The sequence below is a fragment of the Fonsecaea monophora genome (assembly GCF_001642475.1).
Source record: "Fonsecaea monophora strain CBS 269.37 chromosome Unknown Scaff7, whole genome shotgun sequence".
In the NCBI taxonomy this organism is placed as follows: Eukaryota; Fungi; Ascomycota; class Eurotiomycetes; order Chaetothyriales; family Herpotrichiellaceae; genus Fonsecaea; species Fonsecaea monophora.
The window spans coordinates 465514-483130 of record NW_019173938.1 but is presented as its reverse complement, the minus strand read 5'-3'; the positions used below and the strand labels follow the sequence as shown (position 1 = coordinate 483130).

The 17617-nt window shown below is 51.3% G+C and overlaps 4 protein-coding genes across 4 annotated transcripts; 1 reads left to right on the top strand and 3 right to left on the bottom strand.

Moving 5' to 3' along the window:
* Positions 1-169: 169 nt before the first annotated feature.
* AYO21_01886 (hypothetical protein) lies at positions 170-3558 on the bottom strand (the record flags this gene model as incomplete). The annotated part of the gene is made up of 6 exons (XM_022651868.1): positions 170-1375; positions 1433-1595; positions 1649-2132; positions 2456-3174; positions 3223-3314; positions 3367-3558. 6 exons carry the CDS (start codon positions 3556-3558, stop codon positions 170-172), a joined length of 2856 nt encoding a protein of 951 aa, XP_022515986.1.
* Positions 3559-4335: 777 nt separating this feature from the next.
* On the top strand, positions 4336-8258 carry AYO21_01885 (hypothetical protein; the record flags this gene model as incomplete). Its single annotated transcript, XM_022651867.1, has 2 exons — positions 4336-7940; positions 8030-8258. 2 exons carry the CDS (start codon positions 4336-4338, stop codon positions 8256-8258), a joined length of 3834 nt encoding a protein of 1277 aa, XP_022515985.1.
* Positions 8259-10384: 2126 nt separating this feature from the next.
* On the bottom strand, positions 10385-11938 carry AYO21_01884 (ATP-dependent RNA helicase dhh1; the record flags this gene model as incomplete). The annotated part of the gene is made up of 1 exon (XM_022651866.1): positions 10385-11938. The coding sequence occupies one exon, from the start codon at positions 11936-11938 to the stop codon at positions 10385-10387; it is 1554 nt and encodes a 517-aa protein (XP_022515984.1).
* Positions 11939-12651: 713 nt separating this feature from the next.
* On the bottom strand, positions 12652-17331 carry AYO21_01883 (hypothetical protein; the record flags this gene model as incomplete). Its single annotated transcript, XM_022651865.1, has 4 exons — positions 12652-12749; positions 12802-13293; positions 13907-17192; positions 17245-17331. 4 exons carry the CDS (start codon positions 17329-17331, stop codon positions 12652-12654), a joined length of 3963 nt encoding a protein of 1320 aa, XP_022515983.1.
* Between the last annotated feature and the right edge of the window lie 286 nt (positions 17332-17617).

The following is a 17617-nucleotide window of genomic DNA, read 5'->3' as shown; positions in this document are numbered from 1 at the left end:
GTTTAAACAAGCGCAGAAGCAGCATCGTATGGTCCAGAACGGCCACCTTTCGTGCTGACTGGAAACATCCCAGGAGACCCATAATCTGTGCACTCGCCGCAGAGCCAGGTCTGTCAGTCGACTTGGAAAGCAGCCCAGTGCCATCACCATCCCCTTTACCAAGGAATTGCTAGTCGTCGGGGTATTCGTCCTTCACGTTGCTCACAAATGTCGCCGTCTCCGGATCATACCGCTTAAACCACTTTCCAACCTCGATGGGAAAATTGTTGGCATACTCCTCCGAAAAATCATCGGGACCTAACAGCACCACGTTCTCCTCCGCCACATAGCGTGTCGACTCATCCTCCACGATAACATTGTAGAAGGGCTGAGATCTTCCGTTTGGTAAGCGATCGACTTGATTCATGGTAATCCACTGCTCCTGCATGCGACAGTAGGGATCCCACCCATAAATCACGGCCACGTAATTCCGACGACGGTGCCTAAAGACTTGGCCTACGCTGTATTTCACTTCTGAATTGCGAGGATCAGCCCGATATTTGGCTGGGCGTGACTCGTGATCCGACTCCTTCAGCTGCAAAATTAAGTTGCGGTAAGCACGGGCGTCGGGCAGATCATTTGTCAGTGGAAGGACGCAGGTTTCAAACAAGTGGATATCCAGGTCAAAATATTCGAGAAAGTGCTGCGTAAGGACGGCGAGATGTTGGCGCAAGTGTGTTGCGTGCCTGGGGGGTTCGGATGGGATGCTGACGAGAGCGAACAAAGCAGAGTAGGCGGCCAAGTTGGTGTTGATCGGATGTAATGGAAGACCGGGGTCGTGAGAAGGGGAGGCTAAAATGTTGAGGGCTGTGCGTGCTGAGAGGTCACGGGGAGGCGCCGGCGACATATATGCGACAGTCTGAGTTGGTGTTACACCAGGATTCATGAATTTGAGCCGTGTCTCCAACACTGATCGGGAGATGGGTTCTGAGTTGTGGAAAGGGTCCATGTAGAAGTGTGTCAGATCGGACGGTTCTTGACTGGAAGATTCTGCAAGGGGGTGGCCGTCAATGTCGAATCCAAGCGGAGCCTGCACGAATGCATACACATGGAAAGGAAAGCTGCAAGGTTCGGCTCGCAAGTTAAATCGACGTGCAACGTAACAAAAGATGCTGGCCGAGATAAGAGGGACCGAGTTTCTGTTGGTGCTAAACAGAGCTACTCCGAGGAACATATGGTCGATGGAGTGGTAGTTTCGTCCATCTGTGATGCCTACCCATTTTTTGTCTAGCAGATGCTGAGCGATGATGCTCGCTCTCATCCGCGGCGACATTCCATCGATGTGGGGGTGAGCCTCGCGGACCGAAAGGACGTAGGAATCAAGACGAGCAAGGATCTGACGCGACCTTTAGCTAGGACGGAAGCAGCGACATGGCCTGGTCGACAAACTCACATCGGACATGTCCCCCACGGCCTTTTCTTCGAGGATAAACATATCGAAAGCAGACAGTGACCGTTCAAGTGAGTCCGCACGATATTCTCCTGGTGGGATATCTTTCCACTCCTCAACCGCAATCAGTCTCTGTACACAGCCTAAAGCCGCATGGCTCCAGTATCTAAAGAGAGATCAGAAGCATGACCAGCAGGCGGGCCCTACAGAGAGACTCACTTCTGGGCAAGGTGGTTCGGGGAAGAGGGTGCATTCCAGTACATGTCGAACAAGTGGTCCTTGGCGTCGTAACGAGCGTCCAGGATGACCCTCAACGAGTCGAGTCGCCCGGAGTCCTCCTCGATCATCGTATTGAGGGCTTGTCGAGTGGCCTTGGATGTCCTGTACCGCTCTGCAAACAGCTCCTTCCACGCAACGAAGGATGCATCTCGGAGTTTTTCGGGGAACGAGTGCCGTCGATCCCACCACCTGAAAAAGTCCTGGCAGTATTTCTTCCATACAAGTGGTTCTTTGGCGGCATCTGCGAAGCGGTGGCAGGTTTGTTGCAGAGCGGTGTTGCTCTGGAAGGGCAAGTATGACAGAATGACATGAATGACCTCATTAGGAAGTTGTGTGAGTGGCGAGGTCATCGCGACCTGATTCCTCGGCGAGTGCGAGGGCGCAGTGTCGGCGCGGTGTTCTTCGCGGATGATGATATGGGAGACTGGTGAATTAGTTACTTGGTGGTGTTTGGTGCGATTGAGGTTCTGAGGATCGAGATGAAGGAGGATGTTATAACGGCCAAGAGCGAGGAAGCCCTCGTGACCGCCAAGCGCAGTGACCAACTACCGCCAACTGCGCTCGCAGTCCAGAGGTACAGAGTGACAGAGGACGAGGTTCCGAATTAATGATCGAAATCTCAGGTAAGCACTGGTTTCGCTTCGACAGGTTATGAGACATCTCCCAGATTATCAATTCCGATCTTTTACATATTGTCTAACAAATCTGGTGTCCTTCAACTCTACCCCAGTCCCTGTTTCAAAGTACCCTTCTCAGCATGCACCTTGACCATTTGCGCCAGGAATGGCCCCCAATCCTCTCGTGTTCTCTCCATCTTCACCTGATCCGCATCCAGGCTCGACGAGTCGTCCAATGCGGTCAGAGAGAGCAAGGAATACTCCAAAGAGTTGGTCGTTGCGGATTCCAACTGAGCCTGTAGCTCCGGAAGAACCATGGCGACCCAGCTATCTTCTTCGTGCACACAGCCTAGCTTCCGTGGAAGACGCTCCAAGCCATCCATTCTCCATACCACCCCTCCAGCTGGCACATATGCAACGAAATGAAGACCGCTTTCGTCCTCGTCGGCTTCGTCTTCTGCTTTGAGTTTCTTGCGTGGCCGTTTGGCATTTGCGGCTCTTTTCTTCTTTTCGGCCAGAGCCATGTCCTGCTTGAGACGAAGATCGACATTCATCTTGTCAAACTCTGTGGCAAACGAGTTGTGGACGTCTCTAACGTGGTCGAAGCGATCTAGGGCAAGGCCTCGTTCAACGGGGGTCAAATGCATAGTGGTCGCCCGGAAGTCGTTGAGTGGCTGGCCCAGGTTAACCGTTGCGTGGTTGTTGACGATATTCATAAGAGCAACCGTGGCACAAGAATTGGAAAGCGTCTGGTTCGCAAACCAAATTCCGGTGGGAGGCTGTGTAAGATCATTTTCGGTTTCGGGTGCGGCCCATCTCGACAAAAAGATTAGTCCGTAGATACTCTGCCTGTGCACTAATTAACATGGATTCCAAGCACAAATTGTTTCTGCTTACGGCGGATACTCGAAGACGCTGTCAAGTGGCACTACTTCGTTGACCTGGACATTGGAGACACCCCATTCTCGTAACAAGGTGCTGAACACAATCTGGATCCAAGATCAGTTGGGTACCCCTTGGTAAGCGAAGGGAACGAATTACCGGGTCATTTTCTATTTCTGCCCATCCTTTCCACGAAGCGATTTGGTTATCAGCAGGTGGGACATCCTCGGTATTTGTTGAGGTTGTATCCAGGGGCGTTGAAGCTGCACCTGGACTCTCCTGAAGTGTATCCCTTTCTGCTGGTACGTGGATGGTTGGCTCCGAAACGGCGACAGCTCCAGCGGTGGCCATCCCGGAAAGGGGTTTTGAGATAATTTTGTGTGTAGAATGAGAACGAAGCTGCACTTGATTTGGCAGAAGATGCGTGGGTAAAACCACTGCAGAAATAGTTCCTAAAAGGACTATTCTGTCTTTCAGTTGTATAGGAGGAGGACCAACAGTACAGGCCGGTCGGAAAAGTGTCTGGTTTGTCGGACAAGACGAATCTCCATCTGGAAAGGCAATAACTTTCTCACCAGCTTCGCACCTGATCCATCTGGGTACGGCAACGAGGTTCCATTATTTCATGGACTACCACGTGGCGGGCCGAATCTCCGGGGATGTTGTTGATCTCAGCCTGGACTCGAAAGGAATCGAAGGTTCTGTTCTTAAGGGGACACGGGGATAAAGGAGAGGAGCGAGCCTTGTGCGCAAGGCTGTGTAACTGACGTCATTTACACCGCCAAGCCATTTTTGGCCTTCAGCCTTGTGCCTGGCAACGGACTGCAAGACGCGTGCAAACGCGATAGAAACCTGCGTCAATCGCTCTCCAACAGGTAAAAATTGGGTGTTAGAACTATCTTTCTTTTCCACGGCTACAGGATTGTACTTGCTGAAAAAATAAACAGCAGACATAAAGCGATTTCGGTTGTCCCCAAACCTCCACGAGCATTCACGCTTTAAACCCAAGATCTTTTTCCCTCGAAACTGCGACTCAGCCAACCAGTGCTGGTAGGCAACTCCAATATTTCACGGAGGAGGCATTTTGGGTTTGATACAAGAGAGAGTACTTCACAGCCGCATGGTGCAATGAATGGAACTCCGCGACTGCGGTCGGCCTTCCCTACCACTCCACGAACAGACCCTCGACGCCGAACCTTCAACAACAATGAACGCTCAGCTCTGGGCTCACCCCCTTCTCCCTTTCCTGAGAGACCATCACCGATAATACGACCTGTGAAAACCCCTGGTGAGCGGGCGGGTGCCCCTACGCCCCTGATACCGACCGAAATCGTCGACGTTCCATCTCAAAGATTCTACGTTTTTGGGTTTTATATTGCTCTCACAGCCTGGAGGCTGTACAACTCCTACAATGTGGAAAATGATCTGGATTCGACGTGGTTGTTTCTTAAATGGGTAGGAATTGATGCCGCATTCTTCGTGGCGCTACCGGCGTTTAAGATACCCTGGCTGGAGTTCTCGTTTCCCACGGCTTTCACACTATGGTTGCTGCATGCTATTGCAAATGCTTTCTTAATGTACAAGATACCAATACCTTTCCTGACGTGGCTGGGGGCACTGGTCAAGGTAGCCTATGATCGCGAGCTGTCGATCTCGGAGCACCGGGTGAAACCAGGCGATATTCTACACAACTCCTCGATCATCTTGGGCAAACAAATTATACACATCCTTCCAGAGGGCTCTGCCATTCTGAATCCCGAGAAGAGGGCGTTTTGCATTGACGCGTCGAGACCCTCAGTGGAACTACCGATTCAGATCAATCAGACGACACCTATTTCTATTGAGCTGCAACGGTATGACCTTGAGACGGAGGAAGTCGAGACGATCACCATCAGCAGCAAACAAGCCAGACAGTTGAAAAAACAGGCCGACAGCGGTCACCACAAGTCTGATACAAACACGCCTCGGACTCTACTTTACCCGGTTTCAAAGGCTGGCCTGTACCAGCTGCAACGCGTTATTGACACGACAAAATTGGAAGTGCGGAAACGGAGTTTCGACACGGCGGTTGTGCATTGCCCGTTGGCGTCGATCTCGACTCAATCCGAGGACAGATGCACTGGAGAGTTGAGCAACATCGCTCTGCGAGTCACAGGTGTCCCACCGTTCAAAGTCAAATACAGCAAAACCGTCAATCACAAGCAATTCAGTTCCATTGTCCAGAATGTACTGCCACATGTGGATCTCGACTTGGTCTCCAGCGATGAGGCCTCGGCTGTCGTCCTCGATCCACGACGGCCACATATGGGGTGGACGAAATCCACAACCGAGTCGTTCGAGATCAATGAATCTCTACACCAGAATGGAAGCCATTCTTACACCATCGAGGAAGTAGAAGATGGTCTCGGGAACAAGGTCGTCTACAATGGGAGCAAATCAAAGGACTTTCATGCTCCACGGGTGCAGAGCTTGACTGTGCATAACAGGCCTCGAGTCACGATGGGAGGCCTCAACTCAGATCGCGTACTTCGCGTCCGTGAAGGAAACGCTATTCCTCTTCCGATTTCAATCCAACATGTGGATTCGTTGCATCCATCAGACTGGCCGCTTAATGTGAAGTACAGCTTTGTCTCAGACGGCGAAGGGGAAGCCGTTCGCTCGGAAAACCATGTACACGAGATGGCGGACCGTCGCTCCATGCCTCTGATCAGTCAGCCTGGCAAATATAGCCTCGATTCTGTTGACAGCCAGTTCTGCCGTGGCGAGGTCGTTGAACCTTCGTCATGTCTGCTCCATAATCCTCCCAAACCAGGTCTCAGTATGGAGTCTGAGGACATTTTTGACAAGTGTGCCGGTAATCCAATTGGCATGTATGTTAACTTTGACTTCACGGGGACTCCTCCCTTCAAAGTTCGATACACAATAAGCCACCGTGGGACGGCTTTCCCCAAAGTCCAAGAATTTTCTGGTATGCGCGGTCAGATGGAATTGCGTGAAAGAGCCGCTGGCTCTTACATATACACAATCCATGAGATCGAAGACCAAGTCTACGGCAGCGTGTCACTAAAAGACCAAAATCTCGTCCTCAAACAAGACATCAAGCCACCGGCGTCTGCGATATTCCACGGAGACAATCGTGCTGTAAAGGCGTGTCTCGGCTCACCTGTGTCCATACCAGTTAGACTTGCAGGTCAAGGACCGTGGGATTTGGATTATGAGCTGGTGCATGCCGGCAAAAGAAAGAAGCACCACATCCACACCGAGGACGAGCTATGCATGATCGAACTTCCCCCCTTTGCAGAAGGAGGGAGCTATTCTGTTGTACTATCAGGAGTCCAAGACAAATCACGATGTCGTACGACGTTGCAGGAGGAACGGAAGGTCGAAGTCAGACAAGAGCAACCACGCGCAGCGTTCGGCGATATAGACGGCAAACGATCGATCCTGGCACTAGATGGCAGGTCTGTGAAACTGCCATTGCGGCTCAACGGCTTCGCCCCATGGGCGGTCAGACTGCAGAATCTGGACGACGGCTCTGATTCATTTGAGCAGATATTCAGAGACGCAAACGCCGAAATCTCAGTCGACCGTCCGGGTACTTACGAGATCGTCTCTATTCATGACAGTTGCCCCGGCGTGGTTGATTCTAAAGCGAACAAATTCCAAGTGAGCTGGCTGCCCCGACCAACGCTATCAATCAAAGATCCGGCTATTGGGACAGAAGGATCGAAAGGCTTCCGCAAGGCCGCAGTTTGTCAGGGAGACGAATCAGTTCTGGGCCTTGGTCTCACAGGCAGCCCGCCTTTCCACCTCAAATACCAGCAGAAGTTCGAACCAATCAAGGGGCCTGCTGCAATCAGCAACAAGCCTGTCACCCTGGCAGGTAGTAGTGCGCAAGTCAATCTTGACACCAGCAAAGCTGGAGAATACTCTTACGTTTTCAGCGAGCTGGGCGATGCTCGCTATTCTCCCGACAAGAAGGGATTTACGCCGATTGTTCTCTGGCAGCAAGTGTATCCTCTACCGTCTGCAAAGTTCAGCCAGGCAGGGAAGACTTATGGCTACTGCAAATACGATCCCACCTTCACAAACAGCGCCGAGGCCGAAACTGAAAACATACCGATCACCTTTACCGGCACGCCCCCTTTCAGTGTCGAAATTGCCATCATTCACCACGGCGTATCAACCCGCCCTGAGATCATCCGCCAAAAAGACATAGCTACGCGTAGCTACTCGTGGCCACTTTCGCGGGCCACCCTCGACCTAGGTACACATACCGTTTCTATTCGTTCAGTCAAAGACGCGCTTGGCTGCGAATCCATCCTCGACTCGGACCCATCCGCCGTCCGCATTCATGTCTCAGCGCCACCGGCCATCATCCCGCTGGAGTCCCAAGAACATTACTGTGTGGGCGAGCACGTCTCTTTCTCCCTGAGCGGCCAAGCCCCCTTTGATGTTTTCTATACTTTCCAGAATCGTGAACGAAAAGCACGTGTTTCGGGTAATGAGTTCAGACGGCTTGCTGAGTCGCCAGGAGAGTTTGTCATCACGGGTGTCAGCGACTCAGCGATGGGGAATAACAAATGCCGCGCAAGGAAAGACATCAGAAAAGTCATTCATCCGTATCCGACTGTTGAAATTGGCAAGGGAAAGACGGTAATCAGCGACATTCATGAGGGAGGGGAGGTGGACATACTGTTTACGTTTACTGGGACGCCACCTTTTGAATTCACGTGAGTATCCCTGTCTCTTCCCCCACGCATTGCGTCCTCACTCAACAGACAGCTGGAAGATATACTGACATTTTGATGACGCCTACCAGATATACTCGCACGGAGAACCTCAGAAAAGGCACGGGCAAAGCCCGAGTTCTCGAGACACGCCACGACACGTCAGACGAATTCAGCAAGATGATCCGTGCCAGCGACGAGGGCATCTATGAGGTTGTGAGCATCAAAGACCGATTCTGTTCATACACCAAACCCAGTCACAAGGCTGCTGGAAACGGCGGCGGTCTCATGGGTGGCCAGAAGAAGCTGTTGACTTATTGAGAAACCCCGATCAAATGCGGTGGTACGCAATTTATCGAATCAATCACCATCTCCTGTCTTTTTCCCATCCGCCACTTTCTACGCAGTATGAGACCTTGGAGTAGTAGTAAGCAAGCCACGATTGGATCCCTCTCTTCAATGGCCGCTGCCAGAAAGGACAGAGATCTCCGTTTCATAGACATACATACACGCTTGGACATGTCAACGGACAAAGGACACCCTCGACCTCACCGTCACCCGCACATCCCCTGAAGGGCCATGCACGCCCCGTCTTGAGGCATTTGCATGTTTTTGTTTAACATACCTCCCCCGCCAAAGGTGATCAGATCGCTGGCTGGCGTGTTGAGTGGCATCGAGTCAACTCGAGTCGAGCTTTGGCAAACGCCTCGCATAATGTTGGAATTGGGCCAGCCAGCCAGGAAGGAAGGAAGAAGGAAGGAATACTTTACTTTACTTTACTTTTAGCTACTTAATGGTGAACTTAATTGGGATCAGATTTGTGTTTTTCTACTCCGATTCGTTCCCTTCTCTCTCTCCCTTCCTTCTTCATTGAGATCTAGCTTGCGAGCTTCCGCGGGCAAGAGGGAGATAGAGAGCGCTCAAATGATCAACGGGGACGGCATTTTCCCGATCAGGGCAGTCGAGTCCGGGTTGGGGACGGTTGGATATCGCCAGCTTACCAGAGAATGTGGTAGTACGTCACGGTATAAGGCAAGCACTTCTAGAATCAAAATAGGTGGCATGGTTTGTTCCTTTTTCTGTTTTTTCAGAGGAAAGAGGGCAGTTTTTCTCATTGATCAGCTTCGACCTCGAGTGAGGTGCGCGGCGCGCAGAAAAGAACTAAACAGACAGACACAAATATACTAGAGTGTCGTCCCATCTAGTCTGCGCTTTGCTGTTCCGATATCTTGTCAAGCTATTTCCATCCCACTAGAAACTAGAATCGTCACAGTACTTCCACCAGTGGTAGATGACTTTCTTGGTCGTCTTTGCTCGTTTATCGAGCGACTGTGGAATTCTTTCGCAGTGTTCGTAGGTCTGTTTCCGTTTGTTCGGTGCATTTGCCTGTCACAGACATAAAATTCTCACGAACTTCCGGGATGTGCAAGCCGTCGGCTTTCCTCCTATTATTTTTTTATTGTTTTCATAGTTTTTTGTGTGAGAGCGTCTTTGAGATCTGCTTGCATCTATCAAGCGTTACCCTTCCCCTGTCCGGTGATGAGGTGGCATATGAAAGAAAGTTCACTGTTGGATTGAATTGGATTCGATGACAGATCATTGTCGTCTTTTGTGTTGAAGATTAATGCCAGGTCCTAGCACTGAGCTGCACTAGGTGACATCATGTTGTCACGGAGAGGTAATCGCATGACGATTATAATTGGTGTGTTGGTTTAGTGCGCTGAAGGGCTCGTAGAAGGCAGTAGGTATGAGGTGTCGATATTCTTGGGTATGTCGTGGTGGTGGTGCCTGTATTTGGGTGTCGTTTCTGCGCAAGTCGAAAAAGAGGGTGTTTGGCTGCTCGCCGAGAGAGATATTGATTGAATATGCGCCAGGCGTATTTGATGATTAGGTCGTTCCGTAAGACTGGTGTCGAAGTGGATAGAGTTGAAGAGTATGAGCATAGGATATCGTGACAGTGATAGGAGTCGTCGTGTGGCTGGTATGTCCGAGATCTGAACGAGAGAAATGCAAATAGCCAAGCAACGCCATGCAGGTCTACAATCCGTGTAGAAGACTGCACTGACCTTCACCGAAACTTTTTGCGCCAGTTTTCTCCGTGACCCCAACAAGAACGTGGCTCTTTCAAGACATGCAATGTCATGAGCCATAAATCCCCGACCGAAGCTTGCTCGGCAGAGGACCCAGAAGCCCCCCCGGTCCGTCCGTAGCAATCCATCCAGAAAACACCCACCCCAAGAAAGAAGTAGAAGCTGTACCAACACTGTTGTACAGATCTGATCGCAAGGAAAACCACATGAGCCAGCCATTATTGAAAACTCCCAGCTTGCGCATGTCGCATGTCATAGACCTTCGTGCCATGAAACTGAAAGAAAAAACGCCGTGAAACAGAAAATCAAGAAGAGAAAAAAAAAGGTCCACCGCTAGATCAAAGTTCAAATCTCAGACTAGTGAGCGATTTGACCCACGGGTGCCGCTGTTGACTGCTGGGGATGACCTCCACGGCCTCGAGCACCCTGACCTCGACCTCGTCCACGATATCCACCACGTCCTTGGTTGTTGTATTGTTGCCCATATCCGTTCGATTGATTCTGTGGTCTCCGAGCCTGCTGGTATTGACCGTTGCTGTTGGTAGCATTGTTATTTGTGTTGTTTGCATTGGCATTCGCGTTGGACGTGTTGGCCTTCTGAGTCTGTGCTGGTGGAGGCATTGCGCGTGGAATCGATTCGGGATTCTCATATACATACAGACTCTTGTCGATAGATGGAGGAATCGGCTGGATCTCAGTGCCCAGCTCTTGTTCGATTTTATACAGATTGAAACGATCGTCCCAGTTGATCAAGTTGATAGCGAGACCACGATGACCGAATCGTCCAGAACGACCAATGCGATGGAGATATGTTTCGGCATTTTTGGGGAAATCGAAGTTGATGACCACATTGACCGCTTGAATATCAATACCACGAGTGAGGAGATCGGAACACACCAGATTTCGACAGACGCCGGCACGGAAGTCGTGGAAAACCTTGTTTCGATTCTGCTGCAGCATTTTGGCGTGAGAGTAGAAGCACGAATACCCCAGTTCGGTGATCTTCTTTGCAAGGAGCTCAACCCGGTTTGTCGAGTTGCAAAAGATGATTGACTGGTTGATCTGAAGCTTCGAGAATAATGTGTTGAGGCAATGAACTTTCTGCTTCTCTTCGACGAAAGCATAGTATTGGGTTATACCACGCAGGGTCAGCTCGTCCATAAGGTTGATTTCGTAGGGATTTCGCATGTGTTTGTCTTTGAATGCCTTGACGATCATCGGGAAAGTGGCGCTGAACAGCATCACCTGTCGGTCTTTGGGATGGAAGGATAGGAGTTGCTCAATGACAACAGTGAACTCCGGAGACAGCAACTTGTCGGCTTCGTCCATGACAAATATAGGGCATTCGGACAAGTCTGCAACACCTTTGCTTGCAAGGTCGAGGATTCTCCCAGGGGTGCCAACGATAATATGTACTGTTTCCCCTAACCTGATGATATCGTCTTTCAGTCCGGTGCCACCTGTAGTAACCATGACATTGATGCCCAAGTGCTTTCCCAGAGTCTTGCAGACCTGGGACGTTTGTAGAGCGAGTTCTCGAGTGGGGACTAGAATTAGCGCTTGGGTTTTTGGGTTTTTGGGGTTGATTCGTTCGAGGGTAGGAATAACAAAGGCTGCGGTTTTGCCAGTTCCATTCTTTGCTCGGGCCAGGATATCTCGGCCGGTGAGGGCAACAGGTATGGTTTCTTCCTGAATCGGAGAGGGTTTCTCGAATCCGGCCTCGAATATGCCCATCATCAATTCACGCTTGATGTAAAAGTCTTCAAAATCCAAGCCTTTTGTAGCAGTCACATCTTCAGTCTGTTGTCTGGTGTCCTTTGCTGGAAGGTTGAGCGAGTCTTTCCAGTTTGACTCGTCTGCGCCATCGTTCAAAGAGGCTTTGTTGAGTTGTGCTGCTAAAGCGTCCGTCATTTTTGAGAGAGATTTAGAGGGCGGAATGGGAAAAGGGTGTGATGTCGGGTTTTGCGAGCAGCAGATCGATTGGTCGACAACGACAACAACCTCTTTCTAGTCACGAGAGATCTACTGGCGCCTAGAGGAATGGCTTGAGAGAGGGTAGTGGAAAGATCGTGGGTAGAGGTAGGATTGTCGCGGGGTGTTCACTTTGTGGCGGGTTGGGATCTGTGGCTTTCTTGTGTCAAAGGAAGCCAATCTGCGTCGAGAAGGTAGTGAGGTGCTTGGAGAGAGTCAGAAGGTTTTCTAGTGGCGGCTTCGCCCCGTGAAAGTAGTGTAGTCGAGGTGTAAGTGAGTTCTGGTGCTTCGAGTCTGGAGTAGAGTGGGAGGGCAAGTTCTTTGTGCCTGGTCCGCGACTGCAGATCCCAGTCCAGCGCCAAGACCCAGGCATAAACCAAATCTTGCTGTTTTAGGCAACCTGCGCTGCCTGCTTTGTTCCAATGACTTCGACACTGATTCTACCTTGGCCATTCAGCCCCCAATTCGCTTTCATCCTGGTTCATTCATCATTCATTCCTGCTGACAATGAGGACTCCCTCAGATCGACAGGCTTACAATACTACAGTCTCGGCCCACCGAGAGGCGGCAGAACCGAACCATAGACACACACCATCTTTCAGCCTGAGCGCACCTGAGACCATGTAGACCGCAAAAGACCACCCTCCCAAATTCTACCACGGTCGAGCTCTCAGTTGCATAGACAAGTGCAGCTTGATGGGCATGCTCCTGGTCCCCTTGAACCCTTGCAAGGACAACTTGTCAACGTAAGCTATTTGCTCCACGCCAGATCATCAACGTCGCTGCGCACCTTCCTCTCGCACACGGCAAGACACATCCACAATTCCTTGTCTTTGCAGCGTTGACTGTGGGACCTCTGTCAAAATCCAGCTCTTCAGACTTGCTGTGTTCTGGGAGCGAAGTCACCATGCGGGACCAATTTGCCTTCCGTATCAGATGAAGGTAACGCAAAACTGGCAGTGGCTGTGGGAGATGACCTTTCATCGGGGTGTTGCTGAAGTGATGCATGTCCATGTAATCGCAGCAAATCGAGCTATCGACTAGAGGCATTGGTGTTGCCAACGCGTCGATGCGAGAGTCCGGTGAAAACAATATGGCTCCGCCTAAGAATGGATGGTCCTTGAAGGGAGAGACATTTGCGAAGCCTTCCGCGGTCCGATAAATAGTCGTCAGGAGGTCTTGCTGAGCCTCACTGGACGATGGCTTCCGCAAGAACCCAAACTGCAGCCACGCGAACGAGACGGCAGTCGCACAATCATCCATCGGAGTGTCGTCAGGAGTCGCCACGTCCCTCTCTGTGCAGCTTTCGTGGACAACCACCGCCTGGCACATGTTTTTCAGACTCTCGACTTTCCAGTGTCGACTGAAGATCGGCGGGCTCCGTGTTGATAAAAATCGGTGAAGCGTAGGCCGTTACACAGAGTCAGGTGAGTCCAGGAGGTCTCGGGCGTGGGCCATAAACCATGATGTGGCCCGCATTATGGCCCTGGCGCCTTCGGTTGTTTACACCGCACGCACCCTATGGAAGCAGTTCCCAGAAGCAGTCGTGGCCCATAGCGTTATAGCAGTCAGCCAATTTGCACATGTGTAAAAGTTGAGGCTGCCCACGAGCACCACAGGTCAGCACAACCTTCTCTGTCTGTCACACGTCGACCGCAACCCGGTGCCAACCTCAACAAGAACAAGATGCAATGTTGTGTCAACGTCGACTCAATCACGTCCGGTCCTACAATGGTTCAGTCCGGCCAAAGAGCAAGATCTTGGCAGTCCTGTGTGTCCTCATTACCAGCATGGCAACATTCGACAATCATGTGGCAGTGAGTACGAGCCTCGTTTGGCCCCTTTCTGGTGGCGCAATCCTATAGATTGTTAGTATCTGTGTACAAGGTGCGACGCTTCTCCACTTACTCAATGGCACAGACATCCGGAGCTTTCTTGATGTCGGATTTGGTGCCTGGCTGATAAGAATGAATTGCCCGCCACTGCTGTGCCTGGCTCCATCGATTAACAGGTTAACACTGGTGTTTCTGTTGACCGCATCCATGAACACGTCGAATTCGTCGAGACAGCGAATTGGAACACCCATTGCGTCCCAGATCGAGAGCAACAGGCAGATCTGGGCGAATGACTTCTCTCCACCTGACAACGTCTTTGCGCTTCTCCCGCTTCCGTCACGTCTCGTAATATCGGGTTCGACGGCGATGTCCATCTCCTTCTTTCTATGATCGATGTGGAGCCGTCCGCGGAACCCTCTCTCGCTGAGTTTGTGGATGAAGCCTGCCCGTGATCTAGCAGTGATATGGCCTCGAAACAATACCCACCGCCTTTTTCGCTCTCCAAGCGTTCTCGTGAGTTGCGCCTGTAAAGATTCAAACGAACTCATCTCCAGCTCGGCGGCCTTGTATGCCTGGGAAGTTTTGGATGCCTCGGCGGCGATATCATTCCGATCACCCACCTGGGATTGATATTTGCGATAATCTGCCGAAAGTTTTTCATGTTTTTTGTTCAGGCTCTCAAATGTTTCGCCTTCGGGAAGGTTGACCCGTTCACAGACCAGCCGTGCTTGGTCTGTGAAGTTCGCAATTTTCTCATCCATTTCCTGCATCTTCCGTTCCAGCGTGCCACGGTCAGCTTTGGCGTCGTCAATCATAGCGACCGCTCTATTTTTCTCGCCCAGATCATGCGCGCGTTTCTTGCTGGCTTTCTGAGCTTTCAACTGCTCCTTATCGACCTTAGCTTCAGCATCTTTGATGCGGACATCCAGTTCGTTGCACTTTTGGGTCGCCTCGCGAAGTCTCTTGGTTTGTTCGTCAAGGGCAATGACCGAGTCTTGAAAAGAGCTCTCGTGAATGGTCTTTTGCTCCTCTGCCTCGCTCAATGACTGGCGCAGGGCCTCAAGCTTTCCACCCTCGACGCTGTCGTCCCTGATGGCCTCTCTCAAACGTTCAACGTTGTCTTCCGCTTGCTGTACTGCAATTTCGAGCGCTCTCTTTCTGTCCGCATGTCGCTTGAGCGCCTGTCTTGCTTTAACATGCCGATCTTGAGCGCTGCGAAATTCTTGCTCTGCCCGTAGACGCTGGGTCTTGCACTCAGCAAGAACATCTTGTTGCCGACGGATTGCATCGTCAATATCTGTTTTCATCCGTGGAGAGCCGATAAACTCGTGCACCGGATCTTGCGCTGCTCGGCCGTTTCGATAAGACAAAACAGCACCCTTGACCTTGCTGCCTGGACTGAAACAATAGCACCGCTTGACATTGCGCAAAGGTGTAGCTTCCGAATAGAGTGCCTTGGAGGCTTCAGTCATGTCTGAAATGAGGATGCTTTGCTCAATTTGGTTGGAAATAATGAGCTGTTTCCTGACCGCCTCGTTGTCGATTTCCAGAACACTCAAGACGGTGGTGAATCGGGGATCCGGGAGATGTGGCTCAATGTTCAGTGGGAGGCTGTTGGCGATGAAGATAGGCAGCATGCATTGAGTCCGTCGCATGATGCCGCTCAACAGATTTTCGTCCTGCTTGCTGGTCACGATAAATCCCGAAAGCGCGCTACCGAAGGATCTTTCCAAAATCGAAGACCATTCCGGTTTTAACAATCTAACATGCTTTCCCAGAGGGCCGACAGGCGCGTCCCGGAACCCCCTCTCCTGTTGTAGGGCTCGCAGAAGGTCCTGCATTCTGGGATGAAAAGCAAGATCTTGAGAGTTGCGGTTCTCTACCAGACGCCTTAGGTTGTTCTCCAGGTCGGTCACTCTCCGTTCCTCATTCTTCTTCGCTTCTCCCGTTTCAGCCTCAAGCCTTTGCATTGTCTCGATTTCTTGGACACATGCATCTCTTTGGTTCAGGTGATCCTGCAACTCCTGCTCCGCTCTTCTGACCGTTTCTTCCGCATCGTTGAGTTCGCTGATGCGGCGAGCAGCTCCTCCCCCATCGAGCTCGGCGAGTCTTTGCACTTCTTGTTCGATAGCTGCCTTTTTCTGTGTTATGGTTCTGTCAGCACTCACCAAGGCGTCACGGATTTGTCGTTGCTCAGCAGCGGCTTCTGAATAGTTCTTTTTCAGATCATGCTGTTGTGCCTGCAGCTCCTTCTTCTCGTCGTTGAGGCGCTGGACAGCTTCATTTGCCTCATTATACCTGTCCGCGGTGGTGGCTGCAATTCGGTCGGATTCCTGATAGGCCGCGTCAAGCTCTTCAGCTTTTGCCTCTGCAGCCGCTATCTTTGCGTCCGCCTCTTGAAGCTCTTTGACATATTCATCTCGAATGTTCTCCTGAATAGCGACTTGGGCCCATGTCAGCTGTCGGCGATAATCTCGAAGCTTGTCACGCATAGCTTCGTATCTGTCGGATAGCGCAAGCTTGTTCGCCGCGCTGTCCGCCTTTCCCTTTAGAAATTTGAGATCCGGGGCCCTGGCGGCGATCTTTACTTTGATGTTGTCGAGCTGCTCCTCGATGAGTCGATAGTCCTGGTCAAGCTGCTCAAGTTGGACGCCCTTCATGAAGAACTTGTACTTTTCCGTGGCGCTCGAGCTGGCAATGAATTGACGCGCCTGATCTTGCGAGAGAACTGCCATTGGGTTTTCGATCTGCAACATCATATGATCGCAAATTTCTTCGAGATCAGACTTCCGAGTAGACACGATGCGGCCCTTTTCTGACTTCAGCTTGAATCCACTACTGCCAGTACGTGAGATGTGGCGTTCAACTTGAATCGTCTTCCCATATACGTCGGGCATGTATGCATTTTCACCTTGGTTCTTTAGCCTGCAGATGATGGTGGCGTGATCGGTTCCCTCTTTAATGAAGTTTTGCAGACGGGCTCCTCGATTCGTTGCCGAAGCCTTCCCCCCTAGACACAGGACGATGGCAGTGAGAATCGCACTCTTCCCACTGCCATTTTTGCCGCAGATAAAATTGATCAAGGGGCCAAGCTCGTAACTCATATCCTCGTGACACATGAAGTTCTTGAGCTGGACTCCCTCCAAGATACCGTACTCTGCAGGCTCATTGTGAGCACCTTCTCTGCTCCTGGCCTCGATAGCTTGGGTGGCTGCAAGCAACGCCTCTTCGTCGTCGTCGTCTTCGTCGCTATCGGAACTAATCTCGGAAGGGGGAGTACTGGCATCTTCGCCATCAGCTCGATCACTCGAAGTATAAATGTGGGTGGACGATTCTTCGCTTGTCCGTCTTCTCTTATTCTAGCCTCTTGTTAGCATTGTTAAGCATGATGTTCCTGAGGAAATGCCATACGGAGGCGCGGGGTGGTGGGGACGACTCTCGACTGTCGTCGCCATCGTCGTCGCCGTCAGTGGGAGCAGGGCGCTTCTGAGGCGCCATTTGAGCGCTTCGCTCCAGACCAAATCGCTCTTTGAGGAGTGGTGATGCGCATGGAATGGAGATGGTGGAATGAGGCTTTGGGAAACCTCGCAACCACCGCCTGCCCAACGGTGAGCGCGCCCGTGCGGTACTTGGCGTTTGGCGTCTTCACGCGTTGAGGCGTTGATCGACGGCTAAACTCCGGCTGTTAGGTCATCGGCCAAATGGGCCCGATGTCGCACAAGGCGAAAGGTCCTTAGTGGTTCGTTTCTACAGCATATTTATTTTCACGCAGTTCGTATTGTAT